The sequence below is a fragment of the Equus caballus genome, chromosome 4, assembly GCF_041296265.1.
Source record: "Equus caballus isolate H_3958 breed thoroughbred chromosome 4, TB-T2T, whole genome shotgun sequence".
Classification (NCBI taxonomy): Eukaryota; Metazoa; Chordata; class Mammalia; order Perissodactyla; family Equidae; genus Equus; species Equus caballus.
Genome location: NC_091687.1, coordinates 105,628,361 through 105,655,850, shown reverse-complemented (window position 1 = coordinate 105,655,850; position 27,490 = coordinate 105,628,361). Strand labels below are relative to the sequence as shown.

Genomic DNA, 27,490 nt, shown 5'->3' with positions numbered 1-27,490 from the left:
AATGAAGAAGAAGTGGTTGGTTAAGTAATTAGGTAAGCTAATATGACTATTATATGGTAGAGCTGGGATTCAAATCCATTACACTCTCTGTCCATTTATGATGGTAATGCTTTGCTAGTCCATTTTCCATTGGGTCTTAGTTCAGGATTCTTCCCATGGGCGCTCTCTGGGGTCCAACGTCTACTGTCTGTTTGGGGATCTGACGAGTGAGGCCTTCTGGCACCTGGAAGAAGTTTCCCCCTATTCCAGAGGATCTTGACCTTCCTGTATCTCAGAAGGACTCTGGGCCCCTCTCCTGGTGGCTGACTCACCTCTTTGTGTCTAGTCACAGAAATGGTATATGGGAACTGACCTCCAAAGAGAGGCCCCCATCCAGTCTGCAGAGATCTCCTTCGGGCCATCTTGGCTGCCGTTCAGGCCGTGGACAAGAAGAAGGAGTCCCAGGCTGTCTGATTTCAGAACTTGGAGAGGTAGACAGGGACTGCGAGTCTATGACCTTGCAGTTGGGGAACTAGCTGGAGAGCAAGTGGGCGGTGCTGGGGACCCTGCTGGAGGCAGACGGCCACTGCAGAGGCAGCTGGAGAACTTGGAGAAATTCCTTCTGCAATTCCTAGGGAATTTCAGAAAAGAGCAAGCAGGCACCAGAATGCATCCTAATTGGAATCAGAGTTCAGATCCAGAAGGGCTTTGTGGGACCCTCACAGCCAGAGGCCAGACTGCGCCACAGGAGGAAGCTGAGGGCCTAGGCTGGAGTGAAAATAACCTCCCAGACAACAGCACTGGTCTCACCTAGGAAAAGGGGATGACAATGTGGTGATGGTCTCCCTAAGACGGTCAGTTTGGGGGTTGGGTGTGGGCTGAAAGACAGGACAGGAGCCCTGGAGCGTCCTGGAGTAAGGAGGTTCACAGTCCATCCTCCATACACCCCGACCCACACAGCTGGGTCCACCAAAAGTCCGGGCTGGCGGGAACCTCGGAAATTTTGTGGTTAAGTCCATAGAGGAGCAATCCAGGGCCAAGAAAGGGGAGGGGACTTTATCGTGTGAACTCAGGCAGCTCCCCTCGGGCCCGTCGGCCTCAAGTGCCCCTGTCCTCGTCCCTTTACCCAGGCTGAGCCTCCCCAATTCCAAGAGGGGGCAGGGGCGGAGGCAGGACGTCCTCCTTGAGGACCGCCCTCACTGGAGCCGGGGCTGCCTCGGCGATGGCCCTGCGCTGTTCGTCCTGGCCGGAGTCGCCACCACGCGGCCGCACGCAGGCCGGCCCCGGGCCTCTCCGCAGCCTCTGCCCCGCTCTCGGCGGCAGCGTTGGACGCTGCAGGCGACCGCGCAGGAGCTGCGGCAAACGGCGCCAAGCGGCGCCAAGCAGCAAGCTGGGCCCCGCCCCGTAGACCAGAGCCAGCTCCTCATTGGCCATGCAGGGAAGCTCCGCCCCGCCCGCGCGCGCGCGCAGCCAGCACCCAGGACTCCCATTGGCTATACCGGGAAGCTCCGCCCCCACCCCTGCCCCAGCTTTCTGGGCGCCGGGCGGGCGTGAGCCTGCGCGCGGGAACGCGTCGTGCCCTGGGCTAGTCTACTGGAGATCAGGAACCAGATCACGTGCACGCACTCATTGAGTCCAACATTTATTGAGCACCGATGGGGGCAAGGGACCACTGCCGTCATAGTGCTTAAGGGCCTTCAACACCAGGACTCCACCTTTATTTTACAAATGAGGAAGCTGACACCCAGGGCTGGGAGTGAGTCTAAGGCCAAATCAGGCTCCAGCCTCGCGGGCGCGGAGCACAGCTCTGTTCCTGCACCACGCAGCCTCCGCTGACTCATTTCAGTTGTTGAGTGCCAGGCAAACCCGCACGGCCTAGCTGGGAGCCTAGGCACATCGAATACTTTGGAAGAAGAAAAGATGGGAGCCAGTGCCTCGCGATTACTCGTGGTTTGCGCTTCTGTTAAGAGTACCTGTATTTACACAGGGCATTTAGCATTAGAAATACAGGCCTAGGAACTCTTAGCGAGGCATCCCCAGGAAACACCTGAGACTAGCTCTGGCAGCTGAGGGTTAACCTCTGAGCAGCTACACTTGCACCATATCCTGTCTGAGCACTTGGTGACAGCCCAGCCGTGACTTGTGGGGCCCCTGGCGAGGGCTGGGGGTGCCAGAGCAAACAAGCAGAATCCACAGCAGGGACAGGTGGCAGCTCTTCCTCCCAAGCCCAGGGCGACTTGGCTGAGCTGTCACTGACTTGTACACACTCTGGCCCCAGAGATGATGGCAGTGTTCCCATCTGCCCCCAACTCTGTTCATGACTTTGGGAGAGGAGTGAGGGTCAGAGGCGGCAACAGGATGTGGCACAGCCAGGGACCCAGGCACCTGGGAGAGGCCTGAACGCTGTCCACGTGGTGCCAGACAAATAAGACAAGAATCAGAATCACCCATCACTCCAGCTTCAAAATCACCCACACCAAGGGCTGGTCTCTAGGCAGCACCCAAAGTGGTGTGACTTAATAGGCACAAGGAGCTGGCTGCCCTCTAGACTTCTCCAGGAAGCCTGGAACTATTGTCTGAACTTACATGCTTTGAATCTCATTGCTTTGGTAAGAATTTGTTCCGTGAAATACGGAGGGCTCCTGGGACATGCAGCCCCAAGGGAAAGTGACCTCACTCTGCACCCTCCACCCACTCTAGAAAACAAAGGTCCTTCCTGAGGGATTCTGACTGGGGGAAAAAGGACCGAAGATCTGCATGGAAGAGAAAGGGGTTCCTGAACTTGAAAGGAAGGACAAAACCAGGCTCCCTATTTGTCCAGTTGCCTCCAGATCTATTAGGACCCTGAGAACCCTAAGGTGAGAGATGAAGCATTGGGGTCATCACCCCATTTGCTGGAGGTGGTGAAGAGTCACTCAGATCTGCCCTAACTCTGCCACAGAGCCCCATGTTCTCAGAGGCAGCCCCTCCTTTGTACAAATCAGGCCCGGCAGCCCCAGAGTCCAGGTTAGCTGACCAGCCTCACCCAGACCAGGATCTTCCTCTCAGGAGGAGCTTCCTGGGCTTGCTCTGCATCCCCTCCTCGAGGTGTTGTATGGGGTCATCCACGGAACACGCACTCCTGTGAACACTGAGTCCTTGGGGGAAGTGTCATCCACTCCAGGCTTCAGGTTCCCCATCTCAGCTGATAACCAGCATCAATCATGGATGTGAATACCTGCTGGGGGTAGGACTAGGAATACTGGGAACCAGTCTGGACCAAGGAACGCACACCTGGGAAGACACCTGGTTTCCAGGGCAGCAGCCGCGGCATCCCCATCCACACCCAGGCTGGTCTGGACAGCCCCTCTGCACTCCCACACACAAGGAGATGGCAGAGTAATTCCTGTCCCTCAGGAGCTCTTGGTCCCCTTTGCAATCACACACAACACTTAAAACAAAAGCACTAGAAAAGCTCCATAAGGAGAAAAAAAAAGCTGCAAAATAAAATAGAAAACTCAAATTTCCAGTGCCTATTCCTCAGGCTGTGTGTCCACTCTGCTGTTTCGCTGTTGACAGCAGGCACAAGAACTCTGTACAAAATCGAAACCCCAGGCCCTCAATGTCTCTCTCGCCCCCACTGGAAGGGCCACAGTCTCTGGTCTGCTCAATTGTCCGTGGTACCTGCCAAGACCCCCACCAAAACCTGGCATCCCCTAAGCCTTAGGGATCCTTTATAAGTCAGGAATGTAGAAAAGGCAGCAAAGAGGGACAAACTTAGGAAAGAGGAAATTGAGGCATCTGGTCACACATACACTCTGTCACTCTGCTGCTTCTCATTTCAAAGAAAAGAAAACTCTGTTCAAAGCCATCCCAGAAAGAGGAAGCAGCGCCAGGCACAAGGGGGAAAGGCCCCGCAGGTGGAGAAGAGGTCCTGCCCGGGGTGCCCCTGCAGGCCCCTGCCTGGTCAGCCCTCCTCGATGCGGCTGGGCCGGCGCAGGGGTGGGCTCCCCGGGCGCCCGGGGGGAGCAGCAAAGTGCGGGCCCGCCTGGCCTCGGGCGTGAGTCTGCATGTGGACCGCCAGGTGGTGGTTCCGGTTGAAGGCCCGGCCGCACTGGGGGCACTGGTAGGGCCGCTCGCCGGTGTGGATGCGCTGGTGACGGAAGAGGTCGGAGGGCCGGCGGAAGGCCTTGCCGCAGTAGGGACAGGCGGGCCAGCCCTGCCCATTGCCCGTGTGCAGGCGCTGGTGCAGCAGCAGGCTCTTGCGCTGTGGGAAGAAGCGCAGGCACTCGCTGCAGTGGTACACCTTGGTGGCAGCCGGCCTCCGCCCCACGAAGGAACGGCCTGAGAGGGAGCGGTGGCCCTCAGGCTCCTCGGGCAGCCAGCGGATGACAGGGCCGGGCACCACCACCTCCCCCGGCTCCAGCGTGGAGTGGGCTTCCCCCCACGCGGGGGGCGAGCTGCCCCGGGCCTCCCTGTGCTCCTCCTCCACGTGGGTCCGCTGGTGAATGGTCAGGTTAATCTTCAGGCGGAAGCTCTGCCCGCAGTCGGGGCACGGGAAGGTCCGCTCTCGCCTGCGAGGGAGGATGCGGGGCGGCTCTCCCAGGCCCCCTGGCGGCCGAGGGGCCCCTGCCCGCACCCTTGGCACGCCCCCGGCATGAAGCCCGCCGGGGCCCCCAGTCCCGCTCCTGGGTCCTTTGGGGAGTCTACACTGGGTCTGGCTGGGGGACTTCCCCAGAAAGAGCTGCTCAGGCATCATCTCGTCCTCAGATTGTGCTTCTGTCTTGATGACCACACCACCACCTGGGGAAAGCAATCTCCGTTGATTTCAAGTGGGCTGCCCCAGCCCACCTGGGCCACTCAACCCAGCCCTGGCCTCCAGGGCAGCACCACCTGCTCCTGCCTTCACTGAATGTTTTTCCCCTCCTGGTGCTCACAGCACGGAGCAGGAGTCCAGCTCACTCAGCCCCACCAAGCAGGCACTGCCTCCTAACGTCAGCTGGTCTGTTTGTTGCCATGAGGCCCATTCCTGCAGGCCAAGCTAAGGACATCAGGAGAGAGGAGACAAAGCTACAAAACCAGGAACCAGGGGGTCAGAGGTCAGGGCCCAGACCTGTGGGAGACAGATGAGTGGGAAAATGAAGGGGAGACAAAGAGAGGCAGAGCCCCTGGAGCCAGAGATACACTGGCTTTGCAGGACCCTCAAGAGTTCTGACAACTGTAGTTCTGATCTATGAATGACCACGAGCCCTGTGGGCCCTGACCACCTCCAGACCAGGTAAGAGGCCTCACCTCAGGGCTGGAGGTGGTGGGTGGCTTAGCACACTCAGAGCTACTCATCCACGAACAAATCCACACGGAGCGTCCACCACCTGCCCAGCACCGTGCTCTCGAGCAACAGAGGAGCCACGAGGACCTGGGCTTCCCAGCTGGGCCTCAGTGTGAGACACGCTTGACTCTGAGGGAGCATGAGGCAAAGGAGCTGCTGGGACAGAGCAGTGGCAAGGAAGGGCTGAGGCAGCGACCGGTGGGCTCACAGCAGCTCCCAGGGGTCCCCAACACTGGGAAGGCAGGTCCTGGCCAGCAAGCCCAGCCTGGAACACTGTGCTTTCTTCTAAATCCTCCAGCTGCTGTTCACCCCTGGTTTGCTCTGGAGCCAGCCCCCAGCCACGCTCTCCTCGGACCTCCCCCAGCGGCCGGCAGCCTCAGCAGCTAGACCACACAGGCGGCTCACAGGCCAACAGCGAACCTTGCCCTCTGCATATTAAAACGAAAGCCCTCAGCCCTTTACGAGCAACTTCCAAGGTCTAGGACCAGAGTAATTTCTAATCTTGCTGAAGCCTGAACTTAAGCCACGAGCTGGGAGGCTGCGGAGGAGGAGAGCCCTACCGGGTGAACCTCCAGGGCAGCACCCAACGGCAAGACCTGGGGGTTCCCGCTCACTGCAGCTCGCCCAGGAACCCCACAAATAATTCAGGACAGGAAGTGATTTCTATGTTAGAAATGACCACTGTTTCTAAGTCAGTCCTTCAGCTACAGGATCATTAAGAGTCTATACGAATCATCTAAACTTTGGGGTACACTGGTGCGTGTACTGGGCCCCCGTGGTATCCCTGCACTTGGGGATTCATGGGGGTCTCAGGCCTGTTCTCTGTGAAGGCCAGGGCTCCCGACCTCTTCGTCTGAAGCCCATGTGCAGCTGGGTCTCCCGCCACGCCACAACCCCGGGGGGACCCAGATCTCACCTTTGCCTCCCACCAAAGCAGGAACCAGGATGGAACCAGGGAGAGCTGGACCCCTTTCTACTGGGACAGAAAACCTGCCCCAAGGCCAGAATGGGCAAGAATCACTTTCTTTCTCCTGCTCATCAGGGGATAAGCCCACTTTACAGAAAATGCACAGACTCTAAGAGGGGGAACTAAATTTAAATCGCAGGCCACCACACACAAACCGTAAGATGTGAGGCTGTGAGCATGGTACTTCACAGGGTTGCCGTGAGGCCTTTGTGCCACCAGACCACAAACCTGGCAGTGTGCCACTTGTTCTCAAGCAGCACCTTTCCAGCCAGGACAGACCGCCATAGGGGGATGACCAGGACCATAGATGATCTGGGTCCCCAGAGCCCCAAGGGAAATACAGCTTGAGGGGTGAGGGAGGGACCCCTCAGGAGGAAACCCCTCACCAGGTCCCTCACGCCAACCCCCACCCCACTCCCAAAGGGCCCCTGAGCTCCTCTGAGGTTCTGCTGTGACCACGGGGCCTCCTCCCTTCACTCACCTGGCCCCATGCTGGGTAGGATGTCCCTGGGAGGGGAGGCTGACGACTCCCCATCGGAAGATTCTTCCTCCTGTTTAACCGAGGACAAAATGCTGGTGCAGGCTGGGGGCCCTGTGAGAGAGAATCCCGTGAGGGCCTTTCCCAACACCAGGCTCCTGCAGGGTGACACAGCCATCCCCTAGCCGGCCCTCGATTCGCTCGACCGCCTGCCAGGAACAGGAAGAGGGGGCCCCAGGGTTGGGTCCAGAGGACTGCAGGTGCTCACTCTGCAGCCTCCGCTTCAGAGGGTGGAGGAAGCTGTGAAGTCCACGCCCCCAATTCCCATGCAGGCCAGTGCTAACAACTCATCCCTCATCTGAATGTCACCCTGATGGGCCTCAAACCGACAGAGGGTTTGGGGAGGCGCCCTCTCCTCAAACACTGACTGGGAAGGAGGGACACAGGGAAGGGAGGGAGTGTCACCTCCAACCTCAGGGAGCCCATGTTCAGTGAGGGAGATGCACAGAAACAACTGGAGAGAAAGCAACCCCGAGACTGAAAGGTCAGGCCAGCAGGCGGGGTGGTGGGGATGTGGCGGGCGGGGGGGGGGGGGGGGGGGGCGGCGGTGAGCCAGCAAAGCACAGTCTGGAGACAGAAAACAAGGCTCTGGACTGTCTGCCAAATGCCCTGTGAATGACACTCTGATTCTGTGAAAGGATGGACAGGAATCTCCTTCAAACAGAAGCAGACAGAGAGCGCTGGAGGGGCTGCCTGAAGCCTCAGAGCCCCTCACAGGCCTTCAGACAGAGGACAGTACTGAGGAACACACATGGGGCACCACACTAGGGACAGGACACACATCGCCCCATTAACGTAACCATCGTAAGAAGCCTGAGGAGGCCCCACACTCGCCCTCGAGGGCCCCTCCCTTGCTCCAGCCAGACTGCAGTGCTCGGCCCCCACCACACCTGCAGGAGCCACAGCTCTGCTCAGACCATCTTCTCCTGCTGAAAACACCCTCTGATCCCAGCAAAATCTACCCTTCCTCTACGGCCTGTTGCAGGGGCCCCTTTTCCAGGAAGCCTGTCGGGCTCGGCTCAGCCCCGTCCCCAGCCATCTCTCCCACCCTCGAGCTTCAGCACTTGTTCTCAGCACCGCTTGTCTGGTACTGCTGCTGGGGCACCAGTCACACTGCTGCCCGGCTGCCCGCACTCACCGGTACTTGTTTCAGGTGGAATTACTCTGGTTTCTGAGTCTTGCTGGTGGTCGGGAACCTGCGTTTCTGTTGGCTCCTCCTGGGCAGGGCTGACTGGGCTGGGGATGTGCTCTGGATGTGGCGGGAGGCCTGGAAAGCGCAAATCAGTGACACTGAGGACAGGAGCCTCTGGGCAAGGGCTAAATGCAGTCACTGGGACCTGGGCATCCGGTCAAGCACAGGGTATGATAATGGAGTGGACGTCACTGATCACCTAGTGACTAGACCCCAGGCTAAAGCCACCATGTCTGAGAGAAGGAAACAGTACAGCACAGTAACTGACGTGACAGCACCAGACAGGCCATGACATGCAGGCCCAAGGACCTGGCTTTTGAGGAACTCCTGGCTCAGAACACTAAAACATGGCTCCCAACCCCAAGTCCTCCACCAGGCTGGTGTATGAGGATCCCCTGGGGAGCAGCCCCAAGATTCTCATCAGTAGTTCTGGTGGGCCTAGGAAGTACGCAGTTTTGAAAAGCTTCCTAGGGCAAAAGAGATGAACAAATACTCACAGAATTAAAAATTATAATGGCCCATAAACAAATAAAAAGATATTCAACCACACTCATAATAAGAGAGGTGCCATTAAAATTATACCATTATCAAAGCCAGACAGATACTACCAGAAAACTAGTCCAATATTCCTTAATAAACATTGATGCAAAAATCCTCAACAAAATACTAGCAAACCGAATTCAGCAGCATATTAAAAGGATTAAACACCATGACCAAGTGGAGTTATTCCTGGAATGCAAGGATGGTTCACTATATGAAACTAGACTAATGGAATACACTGCATTAAAAGAATGAAGGGAAAAAACCATGTGATCATCTCAACTGATGCAGAAAAACCATTTGACAAAATTCAGCACTCTTTCAGGAGAAAACCACTCAACAAACTAAGACTAGAAGGAAACTACCTCAACATAATAAAAGCCATATATGAAATACCCACAGTGAACATCATACTCAATGGTGAAAGACTGAAAGTTTTTTCTCTAAGATTAGGGATGAGGCAGGGATGTCTGCTTTTACTACTTCTATTCAAAAAAGTACTGGAATTTCTAGTCAGAGCAGGTAGGCAAGAAAAAAAAATAAAAGGCCTCCAAATTGGAAAGAAGTAAAATTACTTCTATTTGCAGATGTTATGACCACATATGTAGAAAATGCTAAATATCCTGCAAAAAACTGTTAGAACTAATAAATGAATTCAGCAAATTAGCAGGATAAAAGTCAACATACAAAAACCAGTTGCACGTCTGCTTTTTTTTTTTTTTTGTAAGATTGGCCCAGTTGCCAATCTTTCTTTTGTTCTTCTTCTCCCCAAAGCCCCCCAGTACACAGTTGTATATATTCTAGTTGTAGGTCCTTCTAGTTCTGCTATGTGGGACGCCACCTGAACATGGCTTGATGAGTGGTGCTACGTCTGTGCCCAGGATCCGAACTGGCGAAACCCTGGGCCACTGATGTGGAGCACGTGAACTTAACCACTCGGCCACAGGGCCAGCCCTGACTAAAATAAGCTGTGTCTCTATATAATAATGATGAACAATTTGAAAAGGAAATTATAAAAACAATTCCATTTACAATAGTATCAAAAAGAACAAAATAGGAATAACTTAACCAAGGAGGTGAAAGACTTTTACAACGAAAACTATAAAACATTGCTGAAAGAAATTAAAGAAGACATAAATAAATGCAAACTATCCCATGTTCATGAATTGGAAGACTTAATATTGTTAAGATGTCCATATTGCCCAAAGTGATCTTCAGAGTCAGTGCAATCCCTATCAAAACCCCAATGACATTTTTCGCAGAAATAGAAAAGCCCCATCTTAAAATTCATATGGAATTTCAAGAGACTCCAAATAGCCAAAACCATCTTGAAAAAGAACAAAGTTGGAGGAATTCCTGATTTCAAAACTTACTACAAAACAACAGTAATCAAAACGGTGTGGTACTGGCATAAATAGAATAGAGAACCAAGAAATAAACCCTCACATATATGGTCAAATAGTACTTGAGACAGGTGCCAAGACTACTCAGTGGGAAAAGGACAGTCTTTTCAACAAATGTTGCCAGGAAAACTAGATATCCACGTGCAAAAGAATGAAGATGGACCCTTATCTAACTCCATATATAAAAATTGACTCAAAATGGATCAAAGACCTAAATGTAAGATCTAAAATATAAAACCCATAGAAGAAAACATAGGACAAAAGCTTCACATTGGATTTGGCAATGACTTCTTGGATACGACACCAAAGCCTCAGGCAACAAAAGAAAAAATAGACGAATTGGACTTAATAAAAATTTGTAAACTTATGCATCAAACAACACTATCAACAGAGTTAAAAGGCAACCGACAGAATGGGAGAAAATATTTGCAAATCACATATCTCATAAGGGATTAATATCCAGAATATAGAGAGAACTCCTAAAACTCAACAACAAAAAAACAAACAACCTGATTCAAAAATGGGCAAAGGACTTGAACAGACATTTCTCCAAAGAAGATTTACAAATGGCCAACAAGCACATGGAAAGATGCTCAACATCACTGATCATCAGGGAACTGCAAATCGAAACCACCATGAGATACCATCCCACCCCTATTAGGATGACTATTATTTAAAAAAAAAAAACAGGAACTAACAAGTGTTGACAGAGATGTGGAAAAACTGGAACTCTTGTACACTGATGGTGGGAATGTAAAATTGTATAGTCACTGTGGAAAACAGTATGGTGGTTCCTCAAAAAATTAAAAAGAGAATTACCATATGATCCAGCAATTTCACTTATGGGTATATACCCCCAAAAAGTGAAGGCAGAGTGTTGAAGAGATTTTTGTATATTTATGATCATAGCAGCATTATTCACAGCAGCTAAAATATGGAAGCAACCCAAGTGTCCATCAACAAATGAATGGATAAGCAATATGTGGTGTATATATATATAGACACACACACACAACTGAATATTTTTCAGCCTTAAAAACGAAGGACATTTTGACATATGCTACAACATGGATGAAACCTGAGGACCTTATGCTAAATGAAATAAGCCAGTCACAAAAAGACGAACACTGTATGATCCCACTTATATGAGGCACTTAGAGTAGTCAAAATCAGAGACAGAAGGTAGGATGGTGGCTGCCAGGGAACAGGGCAGAATGGGGCAATTATTGTTTAATGGGCATACAGTTTGAGTTTTACAAGATGAAAAGAGCCATGGAGATGGATGGTGGTGGTTGCACAACATTATGAATGTATTTAATACCACTGAAATGTACACTTAAAAATGGTTAAGATGGTAAATTTTACATTATGTGTATTTAACCACAATAATAAAAAAAAAAAGAAAAGAAGTGCTGATACACAGTACGACATGGATGAACCTTGAAAACATTACATGAAGTGAAAGAAGCCAGGCACAAAAGACTACATATTATATGGTTCCGTTTATATGAAACGTCTAGAATAGACAAATCTATAATCAGAAAGTATATTTGGGGGATGGCCCAGTGGTGCAGCGGTTAAGTGCACATGTTCTGCTTCGGCAGCCCTGGGTTCGCCAGTTTGGATCCCGGGTGCAGACATGGCACCGCTTGGCACGCCATGCTGTGGTAGGCATCCCACATATAAAGAAGAGGAAGATGGGCATGGATGTTAGCTCAGGGCCAGTCTTCCTCAGCAAAAAGAGGAGGATCGGCGGCAGATGTTAGCTCAGGGTAATCTCCCCCCTCACCCCCCCCAAAACGTATATTTGTTGTTGCTTAGGGTGGGGCAGCTGAGTAGGGGTTGGGGTGAGCTGAAGGGTACAGGGCTTATTTTTGAGGTGGTGAAAATATTATAAAATTGGCTATGACGTTGGTTGCACAGACCTATGAATATGCTAGAAACAACTGAATTGTGTACCTTAAATGGGTGAACTGTATGGTGTGTGAATTATATCTAATAAAGCTGTTATTTAAAAAGAATTACACTGAAATACTTCTTCTTACCTATTAGGCAGACAAAAATGCTGTAAGTCTGACCACGTTCTCTAAGGCAAGGCTGATGGGGATGCAAATGATACAACCCCTACGGAGGGGAATTTGGTGATAAATTCTTGAAAAATTACACACTCATCTACCTTTGACCCAGCAGTCCAGCTTCTATGACCCTATCCCAATGATACATGGGCAAAAATATGAACTGACTTATGCACCAAGTATTCCTTACAGCATTATTTATTTATACCAGCAAAATATTGGAAATAGCCCAAATGTCCATCTGTGGGGACTGCTTCCACAAGCGGTGGTGCATCACACCATGGAGCATTCCACACGCATGAAAGAAACGAGGGAGATCCCTACACACTGAGAGGAAGTGACCCCAGGACAAACTACATAAGACAGGGATGGGGGAAGACAGGGGTATCTACGTGTCCCTGACATTTTCAAAAGGAAACATCAGAAGTATAAACAAGAAGCTAATAAAAATGGTTATCTGCAGGGAGAGGGAGGGGACAGAGATGGAAATGAGGCTTCCCTGAATGTTCCCTGTTAAAGCATTTGACTTTGCAAACATAACATGTCTTACATATTCAAAAAGTTCAGTTAAATCAAAAAATGAAAAGCGCCATCTCTAAAAATCTAAAAATAAACAAACTTCACCGTATATCAAGTTGCTGACATAACCACATAGAGAAAACAATTATTCCAAGTGACTTTAAAAAGCATTATTTTGTCTATAAGTCCTGAATGGAATGTACTCAGAGGACAAAAACGGCTGCAAAGAAATCTCAGATTTCAATCAAAAGTATAAGTGTTAGTAGAAATATTGGCTTCATTATTTTGAAATTCATTATTTGAAGTGAATAATGAAATACTAGGATTTGGACATAAGATAATGCAAAAAAGTAATTATGCTGCTATAGTTAGGAATTTAAGATTTCCAAGTAAAAGTCGCATGCAAGTATAAAATCAAAGAACATTAAATTCGAATTAGAAATATCATTATAAACTCTTGATATTTTTTCTTTTCAAAAATACATATTTTCTGAAAAGGCGCAGAAGCAATGCCAAAAATTAGCAACTACTGGCACTTATCTGCAATTTCTAAATATCACTCCCCACTGAAAGGAATCAAAATTCCTTGGAGAAACTCTTCTTCCAGGTCTGGGCCAGGAAACCTACAAGACGAATCTAGAACATCTTACAGTGTTTGAACCTCACTGAAGTCACATCAAAATGACCTCTGGGCCAACTTGAAGGGGCTCCCACAAGCTAAAGATGGGACCATTTAAGCATGAAAATAACGACTGCAAAGGACTGCATGTATAAAACATTTAACAATCTATGAAGTCATAATAATAATCCCAAAGAAGAAAAGCCAAGCAGCAGCCATCACTGGAGGCTTCGAAGGCAATAACTCTTCCTTCTGAAAACCAACGAGGGGAAAGAATTAAGCATCTAGGCTGCCCTTTCTGTACAGACTGTATATGAGGATAACAAAGAGTTGATTCGGGAAATTATTCTTTATAAAAGAATTTTAGCTATTAAGTGCAGAAGTAATGACAGAATTTCACCATTTTGCAACTCCTAATGAAATAACAAATGCAGGCAACAATCTTCAATGATTATTAAATCATCGTGTGAAAAGTGGATGGGAAACTTTCTAACAGAAGGATAAGCCTGACGATCATGAAAAGAAAGACAACGAGGTGAGCCCTGACACCAAAAAACTTCTAGAAGAAAACACAGCAAAAAAGCTCATTGACATTGGTCTTAGTGATGATTTTTTGGATTTGACACCAAAAGCAAAGGCAACAAAAGCGAAAATAAGTGGGACTACATCAAACTAAAAAGCTTCTGCACGGCAAAGGAAGCCATCAACAAAATTAAAAGGCAACCCACTGAATGGGAGAAAACCTTTGCAAATTATATATCTGATATGGGTTAATATCCAAAATACATACTCATACAAATTAACAGCAAAAAACCAAACAATTCCATTGAAAAATGGGCAGAGGATCTGAATAGACATTTTTCCAAAGAAGATATACAGATGGCCAACAGGTACATGGAAAGATGCTCAACATCACTAATCATCAGGGAAATGCAAATCAAAACTACAATGAGATAGATGTCACCTCACACCTGTTAGCATGGCTATTATCAAAAAGACAAGAAATAAGAGTTGGCAAGGATGTGGAGAAAAGGGAACCCTGTGCATCGCTGGTGGGAATGTAAATTGGTACAGCCACTATGAAAAACAGTATGAGGGGCCCCCTAAAATTAAAAATAGAAATACCATGGGGCTGGCCCGGTGGCGCAGTGGTTAAGTGTGCCCGTTCCGCTTCTCAGCGGCCCGGGGTTCACCAGTTCGGATCCCGGGTGCGGACATGGCACCGCTTGGCAAAAGCCATGCTGTGGTAGGTGTCCCACGTATAAAGTAGAGGAAGATGGGCATGGATGTTAGCTCAGGGCCAGTCTTCCTCAGCAAAAAGAGGAGGATTGGCAGATGTTAGCTCAGGGCTAATCTTCCTCGAAAAAAAAAAAAAAGAAATACCATACGATCCAACAATTCCACTTCTGGGTATTTAGCCTAAGAAAATTAAAACTAACTCAGAAAGATATATACACTCCCATGATGTTCTTTGCAGCATTACAGGCACACTTTGGAGATACTGCGAGTTAGGTTCCAGACCACTGCAATAAAGCGAGTATCACAATGAAGCGAGTCACACAAATGTCTTGATTTCCCAGTACATATCAAAGTTATGTTTACACTATACCATAGTTTATTAAGTGTGCAATAGCATTATGTCTAAAAAACAAAGGTATATACCTTAATTAAAAAATACTTTAGGGGCTGGCCCCGTGGCCGAGTGGTTAAGTTCGCGCGCTCCGCTGCAGGCGGCCCAGTGTTTCGTTGGTTCGAATCCTGGGCGCGGACATGGCACTGCTCATCAAACCACGCTGAGGCAGCATCCCACATGCCACAACTAGAAGGACCCACAACGAAGAATACACAACTATGTACCAGAGGGCTTTGGGGAGAAAAAGGAAAAAATAAAATCTTTAAAAAAAAAAAAAAAATACTTTAGGGGGCTGGCCCCGTGGCCAAGTGCTTAAGTTCACGCACTCTGCTTTGGTGGCCCAGGGTTTCACTGGTTCAGATCATGGGCACACACATGGCACCGCTCATCAGACCACACTGAGGCGGTGTCCCACATGCCACAGCTAGGACTCACAACTAAAATATACAACTATGAACTGGGGGGATTTGGGGAGAAAAAGCGGGAAAAAAAAAAAAAGAAGATTGGCAACAGTTGTTAGCTCAGGTGCCAATCTTTAAAAAAAAAACCTCTATTGCTAAAAAATGCTAACCATCACCTGAGCCTTCAGCAAGTCATAATCTTTTTGCTGGTAGAGTCATAATCTTTTTGCCTCAATGTTGATGGCTGCTGACTGATCAGAGTGGTGGTTGTTGAAGGGTGGGATGACTGTGGCAATTTCTTAATAAGACAACAATGAAGTTTGTCACATCAATTGACTCTTCCTTTCACAAATGATTTCTCTGTGGCGTGCGATGCTGTTGGATGGCATTTCACCCATAGTAGAACTTCTTTCAAAATTGGAGTCAGTCCTCTCAAACCCTGCCGCAGCTTTATCAACTAAGTTTATGTCACATTCTAAATCCTGTGTTGTCCTTTCAACAACCTTCACAGCGTCTTCACCAGGAGAGGTTTCCATCTCAAGAAACCACTTTCTTTGCTCACCCATGAGAAGCAACTCCTCATCTGTTAAAATTTTATCATGAGATTGGAGCAATTCAGTCACCTCTTCAGGCTCCACTTGTAATTCTAGTTCTCTTGCTGTTCCCACCACATCTGCAGTTACTTCCTCCACTGAAGTCTTGAACCCCTCAAAGGCATCCAGGAGGGTTGGAATCAACTTCTTTCTAACTCCTGTTAAGGTTGCTATTTGGACCTCTTCCCATGAACCATGAATGTTCTTAACGGCATCTGGAATGGTGAATCCTTTCCAGAAGGTTGTCAGTTTACTTTGCCCAGATCCATCAGAGGAATCACTGTCTATGGCAGCTATAGCCTTATGAAAAGTATTTCTTAAATAATAAGACTTGAAAGCCAAAATTACTCCTTGATCCATGGCCTGTAGAACGGATACTCTGTTAGCAGGCATGAAAACAACATTAATATTGTTGTACCTCTCCATCAGAGCTCTGGGTGACCAGATGCATTGTCAATGAGCAGTAATATTTTGAAAGGAATCATTTTTTCTAAGCAGCAGGTCTCAACAGTGGGCTTAAAATATTCAGTAAACCATGTTGTAAACAGATGTGCTGTCATCCAGGCTTTGTTGTTCTATTTATAGAGCATAGGTAGAGTCGATTTAGCATAATTCTTAGTGGCTCTAGGATTTTTGGAATAGCAAATGAGCAAGGGCTTGAACTTAAAGTTACCAGCTGCGGTAGCCCATAACAAGAGAGTCAGCCAGTCCTTCAAAGCTTTGAAGCCAGGCATTGACTTCTCCTCTCTAGCTATGAAAGTTCTAGATAGCATCTTCTTCCAATAGAAGGCTGTTTTGTCTACCTTGAAAATCTTAAGTGTAGCCACCTTCATTGTCTTATTTAGATCTTCTGGGTAACTTACTGCTTCACCCTGTACTTTTATGTCATGGAGACAGCTTCTTTCCTTAAACCTCATGAACCAACCTCTGCCATCTTCCAACTCTTCTTCTGCAGCTTCCTCACCTCTCTCAGCCTTCACAGAATTGAATCAAGTTAGGGCCTTGCTCTGGATTAGGCTTCGGATTATAGGAATGTTGTGGCTGGCTTGATCTTCTATCCAGACCACTGAAACTTTCTCCATATCAGCAATAAGGCTGTTCTACTTTCATATCATGCATGTGGTCATTGAAGTAGCACTTTTAATTTCCCTGAAGAACTTTTCCTTTGCATTCAAAACTTGTTTAACTGTTTGATGCAAGAGACTTAGCTTTCAGCCTATCTCGGCTTTTGACATGCCTTCCTCACTAAGCTTATCACGTCTGGTTTTTTAATTCAAGTGAGAGACATGTGACTCTTCCTTTCACTTCAACACTTAGAGGTCACTGTAGGGTTATTAATTGGCCTAATTTCAGTATTGTTGTGTCTCTGGGAATAGAGATGCCAAAGGAGAGGCAGAGAGACAGTGCAACAGCCGGTCAGCGGAGCAGTTAGAACACACACGACATTTATTGATTAAGTTCACCGTCTTATACGGGCACAGTTTGTGGCACCCCAGCACATGACAATAGTAACATCAAAGATCACTGATCACAGATCACCATAGCAATAATAATGAAAAAGTTTGAAATATTGTGAGAATTACCAAAATGTGACACAAGGACACAAAGTGAGCAAATGCTGTTGGAAAAATGGTGCCAACAGACTTGCTCAATGCAGGGTTGCCACAAACTTTTAATTTGCAAAAAAATGCAATATCTGCAAATAATACAAGGTATGCCTGCATTTACCATAACCAAGAAATGGAAACAACTTAAGCGTCCATTGATAGATGAATGGATAAAGACGATGTGGTGTGTACATACGACAGAATATTATTCAGCCATAAAAAATAAAATCTTGCCATTTATGACAACATGGATGGATCTTGAGGGATTATGCCAAGTGAAATAAGTCATACAGAGAAAGACAAATACCGTATGACCTCACCTATATGTGGAATCTAAAAAAAATAATAAAAACCAAGCTCAGAGATACAGAGGACAGACTGGTGATTGCCAGAGGCGGGAGTGGGCAAAATGCATGAAGGGGATCAAAAGGCGCAACTTTGGAACCCCCGTCCTATACCACACAAGCTGTGGGGACGAAGCTGGCTGGGCCTCCTCCGAGAGGGCCCACTTCCACAAAGGGAAGCCGTACATTACAGGACCCACAGCTGCAGCTGGAGTCGGGAGCAGAGGTGGAGGGCCACCAGGAGGTGGCGGCAAAAATGCTGCTGCTGCTAGCATTACAGTTAGTCATAGGTCCCCACTTACTATAGAATGCTAGCTTCCTGTCTGCCATCTTCCCAAGTCCTCACAGCAGCCGAGTGAGGCGAGCACGGCTGTCCCCTCGCACAGACGTACAAACTGGATGGCTCTAGGGCAAAAGCCCTGCCCTGCCCCTCCCTGGGCGGGCCTCAGACAGCGCGGGCCCACCATGGGTGAAGGGGCTGTCCTCCCTTCCTGGCCTCACAGCACGTCTGGGAAGCCCAGAGAGCGGGCTGTGGTTCAGCTTGCCTGGCCGCTCCCCACCGTGCCGCACTCACCAGCGCCTGGCCTCTTCGGGCGTGCTGCCTCTCTCTCCTTCCCCTCCTCCGGGCCCCATGGGCCGTCAGGACAAGGCTCCTCACCCCTCTCCATGCGGGTGAGGATGTCCGGTTTGGAGATGGCATAATCTGCATACGGAATGAAGAGAGCTGGGTCAGGACTGGACACCTGCCACCTAGTTGCCACAGAGATGCAGAGACACCAGAGGAACAGAAGCTAACGCAAAGACACAGACTGTGGGAGGCCAATCTGTGGACAGAGGCCCAGGTCCTCACTTACGCAGCCTTACCCAGGGAGACCAGCATCTCATAGTTGCCCCTCATCACGTGCTTGTAGAGCTCCTTCTGCCACTTGTCCAGCCTGCCCCACTCCGACTCGGAAAAATACACAGCCACGTCATCAAAGGTCACGGGCACCTGGAACCACAGTGTCACACACGCTCACCCACACACAGGCATGGCCCTTCAGGCTGTCCCACCCAGGGTGCCCCACGGTTACCTTGGGGGCCTCCCCCTTGCTGCCTGGGGGCAGCCGCAGGATCCAGAAATTTCTGTTTCTCAGCAGGTTTTCCATGTTCTCCAGCCGCCTCTGCAGCAGCCCGTACTCCTGCAGCAGGGTCCCCAGCACGGCCCACTTGCCCTCCAGCTGGTTCCCGAACTCCAAGGCCGTCTTCTCACAGTCGGCCAGCTTCTTCTCGGCTGTCCCTGTTCGTCCCTCCAGAGTCAGCAAACGGGCCAGGCAGGAATCCACCTTCTTTTCCAAGGCCTGGATGGCGGCCACCACAGTCCACAGCGTGATCTCCGTGGAGTAGAGGTATGAGTTCTTCTCAGCAGCCAGCTGGGGCGACGGAGAAGGTGTCGAAGGCCTTTCGTCTCCTGTTTGCTTGTCTCTCTCTGGAGCCTGTCCACAAGAGAAAGGAGAGATGTTATCAGAATTATACAATCAAAATGTCCACCTTAAAAAGAAACCTCAGAATGTCACCTGCCCGGGTAAAGCCTCATCTGGGATCCTGAAGGCAGGTCAGGCAGCTGTGGGGGGCATGGGGAGGCAGGGACATCAGTTAGGAGTCCAGCCTCAGGACAGGAGACACTGCCTGGACCAAGGTGTTAGCATGTGCGAAATAGGAGGAAAAACATAGCCAAAGAGAGAAAGTGTCTGCAGTCTCCAGTGACTTCCCTGCTTCGTTCTCAGTCTCCTCCTCTGAAAAAGAAGGGACAGGTTTGAAACCCAGAGAACGTGAGCCCTGCAGTCACACAGTCTGGGTGCAACCAGCACCTCTGCCACTCATAAGCTGGCTGGCTCTGGGCAAAGTTTTAGAAACATCTTTCAACTTCACTTCCACATCTAGAAATGGAACTGATAAGAGTACCTACATGATAGGACTGTGAGAATTATTGACACAATCTTTGCAAAAAGCATTTAACAGAATGTCTAACACGTGGTAAATATGCAACAAATGTGAGCTAAGCTGATAACGAGGAGGATGTGATGACGATGAAGATGCTTCTGGCTCAGGGATGCAGGGTGAAATAGTTCATGGGAACTTTTTTCTCCCCCTTTTTCTTTACATTGTCCTTCAGTGCCTTGGAAAAGAGCTTCTGGAGCACCCCAGCTCCTTGGTGACCGATGCACAAGCCGTCCCTGAGCGTGTACAAAGGCCTCAGTCTCAGTGCATCTTCCTAAAAGCATTGCTGGAAATGTGAACTGACATCTCACCCCTCCACTTCACTCATCATCCATGGCCAAATCACCACCAAGTCCTATCCATATGACTTCTCAAAGTATCTCAAATCTGTCCTCTTTTCTCCTTCTCCACTGCGATCACCTAGGCCAAGCCCCAATCAACTTTCACCTGAGCCACTGCAACTCCACCCCGCCACTGCAACTCCACCCCGCTGACTTCCCCACTTCACCCTTCTCCCCCACCATACACTTTCCAGAGGGCAGTCAGTACTCTTTTAAAAACACAAACTATATCACTTTAGTCCCCTGCTTAAAACTCTCCCATAGCTTCCCAGTGTACCTGGAATAAAATCTGAACTTCTTTTCATACCTCAGCCTGCCTCCCAGACCTTATATCCTCCCGGGTATTTACTACACTCCAGCCACCCTGGCCTGCCCAGATGTCTAGGATACACCCAGCTCTCCTCCACCTGCGGTCAGCTCTTCCCACACCACTCCTGGCACCCTCTCACACGAGGCTCCAGCTTAAACATCGCCTCCTAGAGACCTTCACTGACAGACACATCTAAAACAGTCCCCTGTTAGTCCCTTCCCTCATAGCACTAATAATCTGTGATCATTCTATGTGTTGGCCTGTGTTATGGTTTGTTTCCCCCATGGGAACATAAGCTCCCATGTAGTCCCAGCTTCTAAGAGTGCCTCACTCATAGCAAATGCTCAGTAAACACCTGTTGAATGAATGAGTGACTAAACAATTAAACAATACATTCATTCAATAACCATTACTGAACACCTGTGATAGTAAAGGTACAACAGGGATGCAGAAAAAATTATGTGGTTCTTCCTTCCCCAGAAGAAAAATTCTGTACAGAAATAGTCACCACTATTAATTGTCACTATACATGGTAACAGTGTGATACCATAGGCTAACAAAAGTTGAGGGCCAATCTGTCCTGTTTGGGGAGTTTCTTGGGGGGCTGGCCGGGTGGCATAGTGGTTAAGTTTGTGTGCTCGCTTTGGCAGTGGGGGTTCCCTGGTTTAGATCTGGGTGTGGACCTAGACACCACACCGCTCATCGAGCCATGCTGTGGTGGCATCCCAAGTGCAAGGTAGAGGAGGAGTGGCCCAGATATTAGCTCAGGGCCGATGGTCCTCACACACAAAAAAAAACCCCAAATGACCCTTGTGATTATATTGGGGAGTTTCTTGGAATCTGAAGCAGTGCAAGAACGAGGGCAGAGGGAAGGGAGTGGGTGGATAGGAGTGGTCAGGGAGAATGCTGAGGGAGGCTCCTGGGCTGGGTGGGAGCTGATGATGTCACCTGTACAGACAGGCCTTGGGGGGCTTCCCCCAAGAACAGGGCCATAAGCCTGAAGGGCTCCCACCCCCTTTCCCTCCCTTGCACTCAGGGGACCCCCCAAAAAAGCACACACCAAATTCACTAATTAAAGAGAAGAAATTCCTTCTTAAAAAGCATCCATAAAAATCAAAGTTTCAAAAACCTGAGATGTATTAATAATAGTAGATATATTTATTGAGCTCTTTACAGGTGTTTTCCTAGTAGGTCAAAAGTGGCCAAAGGATTATTTTCTCCCAAGTGGACATATTGCATTAGCCAACATTCTAAAATCTGCTAAACAAAAAACACAAAAACAAAAAACCCTACAATCCCTCTGGCAAACAGCATTCAACACCTTTCTCTTAGGTCAGAGCAGAATGCTGGGTCCCTTAAAGGGGGTGTGATTCCAAAGCCCCGGCTGGGCGTCAGGCTCTGGCCTCGACTAGGGAGTGACCTTGGGCCGGTCCCTTCTCGGAGCCCCAGGCGCCAGCTGTCAGAACCGCATGGAGCCGGCGCCCCGCCCTCCCCGCCGCCGCCGGGGGCCTCACAGGAGACAATGGACGCGGCCGGGGGAGGGGGACAGCCACGCTGAGCAAATGCAAAGGCCTGTCATCCTGAGCGTCCCTGGGAGCCTGGCCTGCCCCCGCCGTCGGGCCGCCCGCCCGCCCGCCGCGCCGCCGGCCTGGCCTTTGGGCCGCCCGGGCAGTGGGCCTGAACGCCGCCCGCGCGGGCGCCAGACGAGGGCGGCCGGCTGAGAGCGGGCCCGACGCGGCGGGCGCAGGCGGCAGGCGCGGAGGCCGCGCCGCGGGGCCGCTCCGGGCGGCCGGCCGGCCGAGAGCTTGGCGGGCCCACGCGGCGGCGGCGGCGGCGGCCCGGCCTGTCTGGGCGTCCGGGCGTCCGCGCCGGGGCGCTTACCGGGGCGCGCGCCGCTTCGGCCATGGCTGCCCGCGTCCCTCCCGCTGCTCTCCTCGGGCCGGCCTGTCGGGCCTGGCGCGGCGCGGCGCGGCGGCAGAGGCGGAGCGGAGCCGCCCAGCCTCGGAGCTCCTGCCGGGCGGCCGCGAGCTGCGTCCGAGCCACGTGCCCCGCCGGCCCTTTAAACAAGAGCTGCGCTCGCGGCCGGGCCCGAGGGCGCGCACAGCGCCCCCTGCAGCCCGAAGGACCGCACGCCCGCGGCCCGCGGCCCGCCACGCCCGCCTGCCCGCCCTGGCGGCCGCGGGGTCCCCGGGGGAGGCCGGCCGCCCGCCCTCGCCTGGGCCGCGGGAGTCGACGCCGGGGGCGGACGCGCCGCCGGCCCCCCCAGCCGGGCTCCCGTAGGGCAGAGGCGACCCTCGGGCAGGCGCCGGGCGGGCGCGGGCGACAAGCGGGGGCAGCTTGGAGGCCCAGCCCAGGCCCCTACCCCTCTCCAGGATGCTGGGGCTGAGGGACCCCCGCGTCCCACACGGGGAAATGGGGCCGAGGAGCTAAGGAAGAAAACGCGCAGGAAATTTCGAAACGTCGGGAGTTTCCGCGTGTATCGGGGAAGAAGGGCAGTCAGGGCCGGGTAATCGCAAGTGTGTTTAGATTTACCGTTTTAACACCTCCGGTGGACCTAAAGTGACTGTTAGCTGGGTACACATTATGCCCGGGAAAAGCCAGGGGGTGGGAGAGGACAGATAAAGGTTTCGAAACTCTTTTCAGTTTTCCAGAATTAATAGAAAGACCTCGGGAAAAATTTCATTAAAAAAGAGCCCTCCCTCTCGCAACCGTCTGTGGGGTCCTGGGTCTCCTCCTTCCTGGGGCCTACCTCCCGAGCAGACACCCTGCTCAGGCACCCTTTGCAGAGCCCTCTGAAGCTCTCTTTGCCACACCCAGTCTTCAGTGGCCCGTCAGCCAACCGCAGATCCTCTGTAGCTTTGGCTCCAGGCTGGGTTTGCAGCAAGAGTAAACCCATCACTGATTCAGGCCCGGAGGCATCTTGAATAAACCGCTCAATCTGAGACCCATTTGCCTCAGCTGTAACCCAAGAGCCTGACTCTGGAAAACCAGAGTTAATCACTGAATATAAAGCAAAATATATTGTATGCAGTTTGTTTTATTTTCTAGCTTTTCTGCACTTCCCATTCATTTTATAGTTTGTCCAATAAGCCTGCAAACTCTTCCCACTAGAAATTACTCTGCAGTTTTGTTGCTTCCTGTGTGTGTTTTGTTTCAAGTATTTTCTCTTTTTTGGGGGTGGGGGTGAAGTGGGAGGGGAGGAAATTATTTGCCCATATGTTTGATCCAAGCAAAAGTATGGTCAATTAACAAAGTAAACATAAAGACACTGATACTTTCTCCAAGTAAGGTGCACCCCTAGAATTTGTGGCTGGTTTAGGAAGTGTTACTTTAAGGTAAGAAGAAATCAAATCAATGTATGGCATTCTTCCTTGTGGACGTCCTTGTTGCAGTAACCCAACCTGACAATTTGCAAATGTGTGCTGAAGACATTAAGAGCACCCCTAGGACCTCATCAGGGGTCAGTCAGGCCAATATATTCAGGATTATAAAGTACTGGTAAATGGCGATCTTATAAAATAAGAGTTAATGCCCAATGCAAGCAGAAAGCGTCTGGAAAATGGATTGCAGAGGAAGAAAACGTTAGTATTTAACAAGCTCTGTTCAGTGAACACTGCTCTAATTTTTGACAGCTGGTGTTAGTTTTTTAGAAAAAAGTTTCTGTGTCAGTGGTACTCAAACTTTAATGTCCACCTGTGCACCTGGAGTGCTCGTTAAAATACAGATTGCTGGACGCCAGTCTCCAGCTTCCAGGTCTGAGGCTGGAGGGGGTGGGGGTGACCAGAATTTGCATTTCTAACTTGTTGCCAGCTGATGCTGATTCTACTGGCCTGGCATCGCACTGTGAGAAGGAAGGCCCTGTTTATCGAGCTCCCACAGCTGCCTCCCGTTCCCATGCTCTGATTTTATGAATATATCGAACAAAAAGCACAACCACCTTACGCCCTAATGTGGTTTGCTGAGCAGGCCAGCCTGGGTATCAGGCCAGGTGTTGTTCTAATATCAATTAAAATTACCCGCATCCTTAATTATTAATCTGTCTCTTGTGAGTTTGCTCTTTTTTTGGATCAGATCTCCGGGGCCTGACTACTTCTGAGTGAACTGACAACACTGGATTTCCAAAGTGGAGGCGCAGACCCTGGAGGAATAGGGCTGACCCTGCCAAGTGCAGGTCACTGAAACAGCCTGTCAGCAGCCTCTGCAGCAGAAGGTGGGGTCATCAGAGGTTGAGGGCCACTAAAACAACACCTGGGGTCACTCAAAGTGGGGTCAAGATATTCAAGTGCTCGTTATCCCCACGACAACATCCTCAGCCAAGGGATAGGGGCAGCTCAGAGAAAGAATTCATGTGCCCCCACCCTTACTCTACAATCCAGGCATTTAATTTTAAATTAAATTAGGAAGTGGACCCACCCAGAATTATAAAGCATTAGGAGGGGAAGTGTTGGTAAAGAGAGACCAGAAGTATAACCAAGTACCCCTTCCTCCCTGAAGCCTTCCAGAGTTCAAACACTGAGTTTCCTATTCTGTGAATACCTATTATACCTGTTCATTCAACGAACATGTGGCGAGCACCTATGTGTGAAGCCCCTGTGCCTGCAGCTGTCTGGGTAAGATTAACGCATAGTCCCTGCCTTCAAAAGGCATCACATGCTGTCGACTCTGCCTTGGCGATCTTGTCCATCTCTGTCACTCGCTCTCGTCCCACTGCAGCCGATCAGGTCCTCATGGGCTCTTGTTGGTCTCACTCGAAACCTCCCAACATATCCCCCCACCTCCTCCCCACCAAAAAAGCATGATATAACTCTTATCAGGTTAATATTCCCAAATCACAACTACAATCAGGTTGCCCTCTTGCTCAAAACTCTCAACTTCCCATTACTAACTCAATAAAATCCCAACTGCTTGGTCTGGCCCCAACCTCTTTCCAGCCACATCCTCCAGCCAAATCAAATGAATCGGTATTTGTATAGGCCCATAATGTCTTCTATTTTGGTTATGTCACTCCATTTAGAATGTCCTTCTTTGCATCCTTAAAGGTCCAGTTCAAAAGTCATCTCTCCTAAAGCCATCCCCAATGTCCTACAACTAAATGTAATTGTTCTCTGAGATATATAATTTTCCAACTTGTATTAGATTCCCTTAACAGCCTGTAAGCTCAAGAGCAAGCTGATTTCACCTGGTATCCCTCTGTAGACTTCACAGATGGATGCTGCTCGGATATTGGGGACTGAACAAACTCTAGCCAGAATGGAATATTGTGCTAGGCTAGGAAAGGGCTGTGCAAATGTGCAGGATGGGAAGAAAACTGCTTTTGGTAGAACATAAACTCAACTAGAGCAAAGATGTCTGTTTTTTACGCTGACGTACCCCAAGTATTTAAAACAGTGCCTGGATAACAGGTGCTCAATACGTGTTTGTTGAATGAAAGAAATGGACGAGCGAAGCTTTCGAAGAAGGGGCACATAAACCCAGCAGTGAAACACAGTATGTGGGTCACAAAGGGCATTCGTGGGAAAGCGGAAGCATGAGCTCAACGTGAAGGTGGGAGAGAACAGCCTGTTCACTACGTGACAGGAAGCCCAATGTGGCAGCAGCATAGATAATTTAGAAAGAGTGAAAGGTGAAGGAACAGAGTAGGTTAGGTTGTTGAAGTCTTGAGTTCTACACTAAAAGCTTGCTCTTCATCAGCAGCCAGCTGAATGTATTGCAAGGCTTTGAGGAAAGCCCATGTCCAATTTGTGTTCCAGGACAAGAACTCTGGCAGCAAAAAGGATGTGACTAGGGCTAGGAGACCAGGTAGGTTATTCAGGAGTCAGGTAGGTAATGATTGGAACGTCACCTGTAGGAAAAGGAAGGAGATAGGGCAGCTTAGAGTCACTCATGTTTGGCATTTAATTCTTCCCTAGGTGTTGATTTAAACCTCACTTGATCGTCCCTGTCCTTCACACAGTTCCATTTCCTATTTTCTTCTCAGTGCCTGGCAGAGCAGGCTTTCAGTGGACAGGTGAAACAGGCAAGAGGCTGATTTTGCCTATCACTTAAAACAGTGCCTCTGTGTGCAAAGGATAACCAAGGTTTTGTTAAAATGCAGATTCTGATTCAGTGGGTCTCAGAGACTGCATTTCTACCAAGCTCCCAGGGGATGCTGATGCTGCTGGTGCAGAGACCACACTTTGGGTAACAAGGACTTAGAATCCAGCCAGGACACGAGGTACTTAATGGTGGTCAACCAGAAGCAACAGCACCCATGGTCAAGTGTGTGGGCTCTGAAGCAAGACTGATCTAGGTTTATGGCCACCTCTGCCTATTACTTCACTTCTCAGGTCTCTTCCACAACTCATGCAAAATGGGGTAATGATGGTACTACCACATAGGGTCATGTGAGGAGTAAGTTTGTTTTTATGTAAAGAATTTAAAACAGCGCCTTGCAGAGGTATCTATAAGGCAAAGGCTTGGGGGCAGAAGGAGATTGTAGAAGGAATTTAGGAAGGCAGCTGGTTTCCTGCATGTAACGAGGTTGAGTGCCTCGCACAGCATCTGCTTATGACAACTTCCCTCCATGTTCAATTTCTGGAACAAGACAATCCCATGCCTTACATCGACCTGAGTTTATTTTTATCTATTTATTTATTTAATTTGTTCCTTTTTATCCTCATATCCCACTGACTCTTCCCATGGGCAATTGTAATGCCTTTAATGTGTATCTTTTGGTTTCTGTGTCCCTACAAATTGTTTTGTTTCGTGTACGTGCATTTTAAATTTACATAAATGGTACTGTGTTATAGATATCATCCAATTTCTTACATTTCCCACTCAGCTTTGTACGTTCAAGACTGACCCATGTGGCCACACGCACATCTAAGCCAATATTCCTAACGCTACCCAGTACTTCCGGGTGCACCCACCATATTTTACCGGCCCTCTCTACCTCCCACCTTCCACCAACCGACACCCAGACTGCCTGCAGCCCTCGAGCACCACAAAGAGGGTCCCATGAATCTTCCCATACACGCCCTCTTCTCATCTGTCCTAGGCTTAAGAATGCAGGTCAGGCTGTCACTGCTCCACATCAGGCACCTCCTCCACCTTGGCCCCAGCAGGGTATTCCTGACAAATGGAGAAAAACCGACATGAGCAC

General features: G+C 49.7%; 1 protein-coding gene across 1 annotated transcript; it reads right to left on the bottom strand.

Moving 5' to 3' along the window:
• Positions 1-1,608: 1,608 nt before the first annotated feature.
• ZNF783 (zinc finger protein 783) lies at positions 1,609-22,487 on the bottom strand. The gene is made up of 7 exons (XM_023639910.2): positions 22,231-22,487; positions 18,792-19,193; positions 18,583-18,709; positions 18,293-18,421; positions 7,931-8,059; positions 6,736-6,846; positions 1,609-4,761 (listed from the first exon to the last, which is right to left on the bottom strand). Exons 1-7 carry the CDS (start codon positions 22,252-22,254, stop codon positions 3,926-3,928), a joined length of 1,758 nt encoding a protein of 585 aa, XP_023495678.1. The 5' UTR covers positions 22,255-22,487; the 3' UTR covers positions 1,609-3,925.
• Between the last annotated feature and the right edge of the window lie 5,003 nt (positions 22,488-27,490).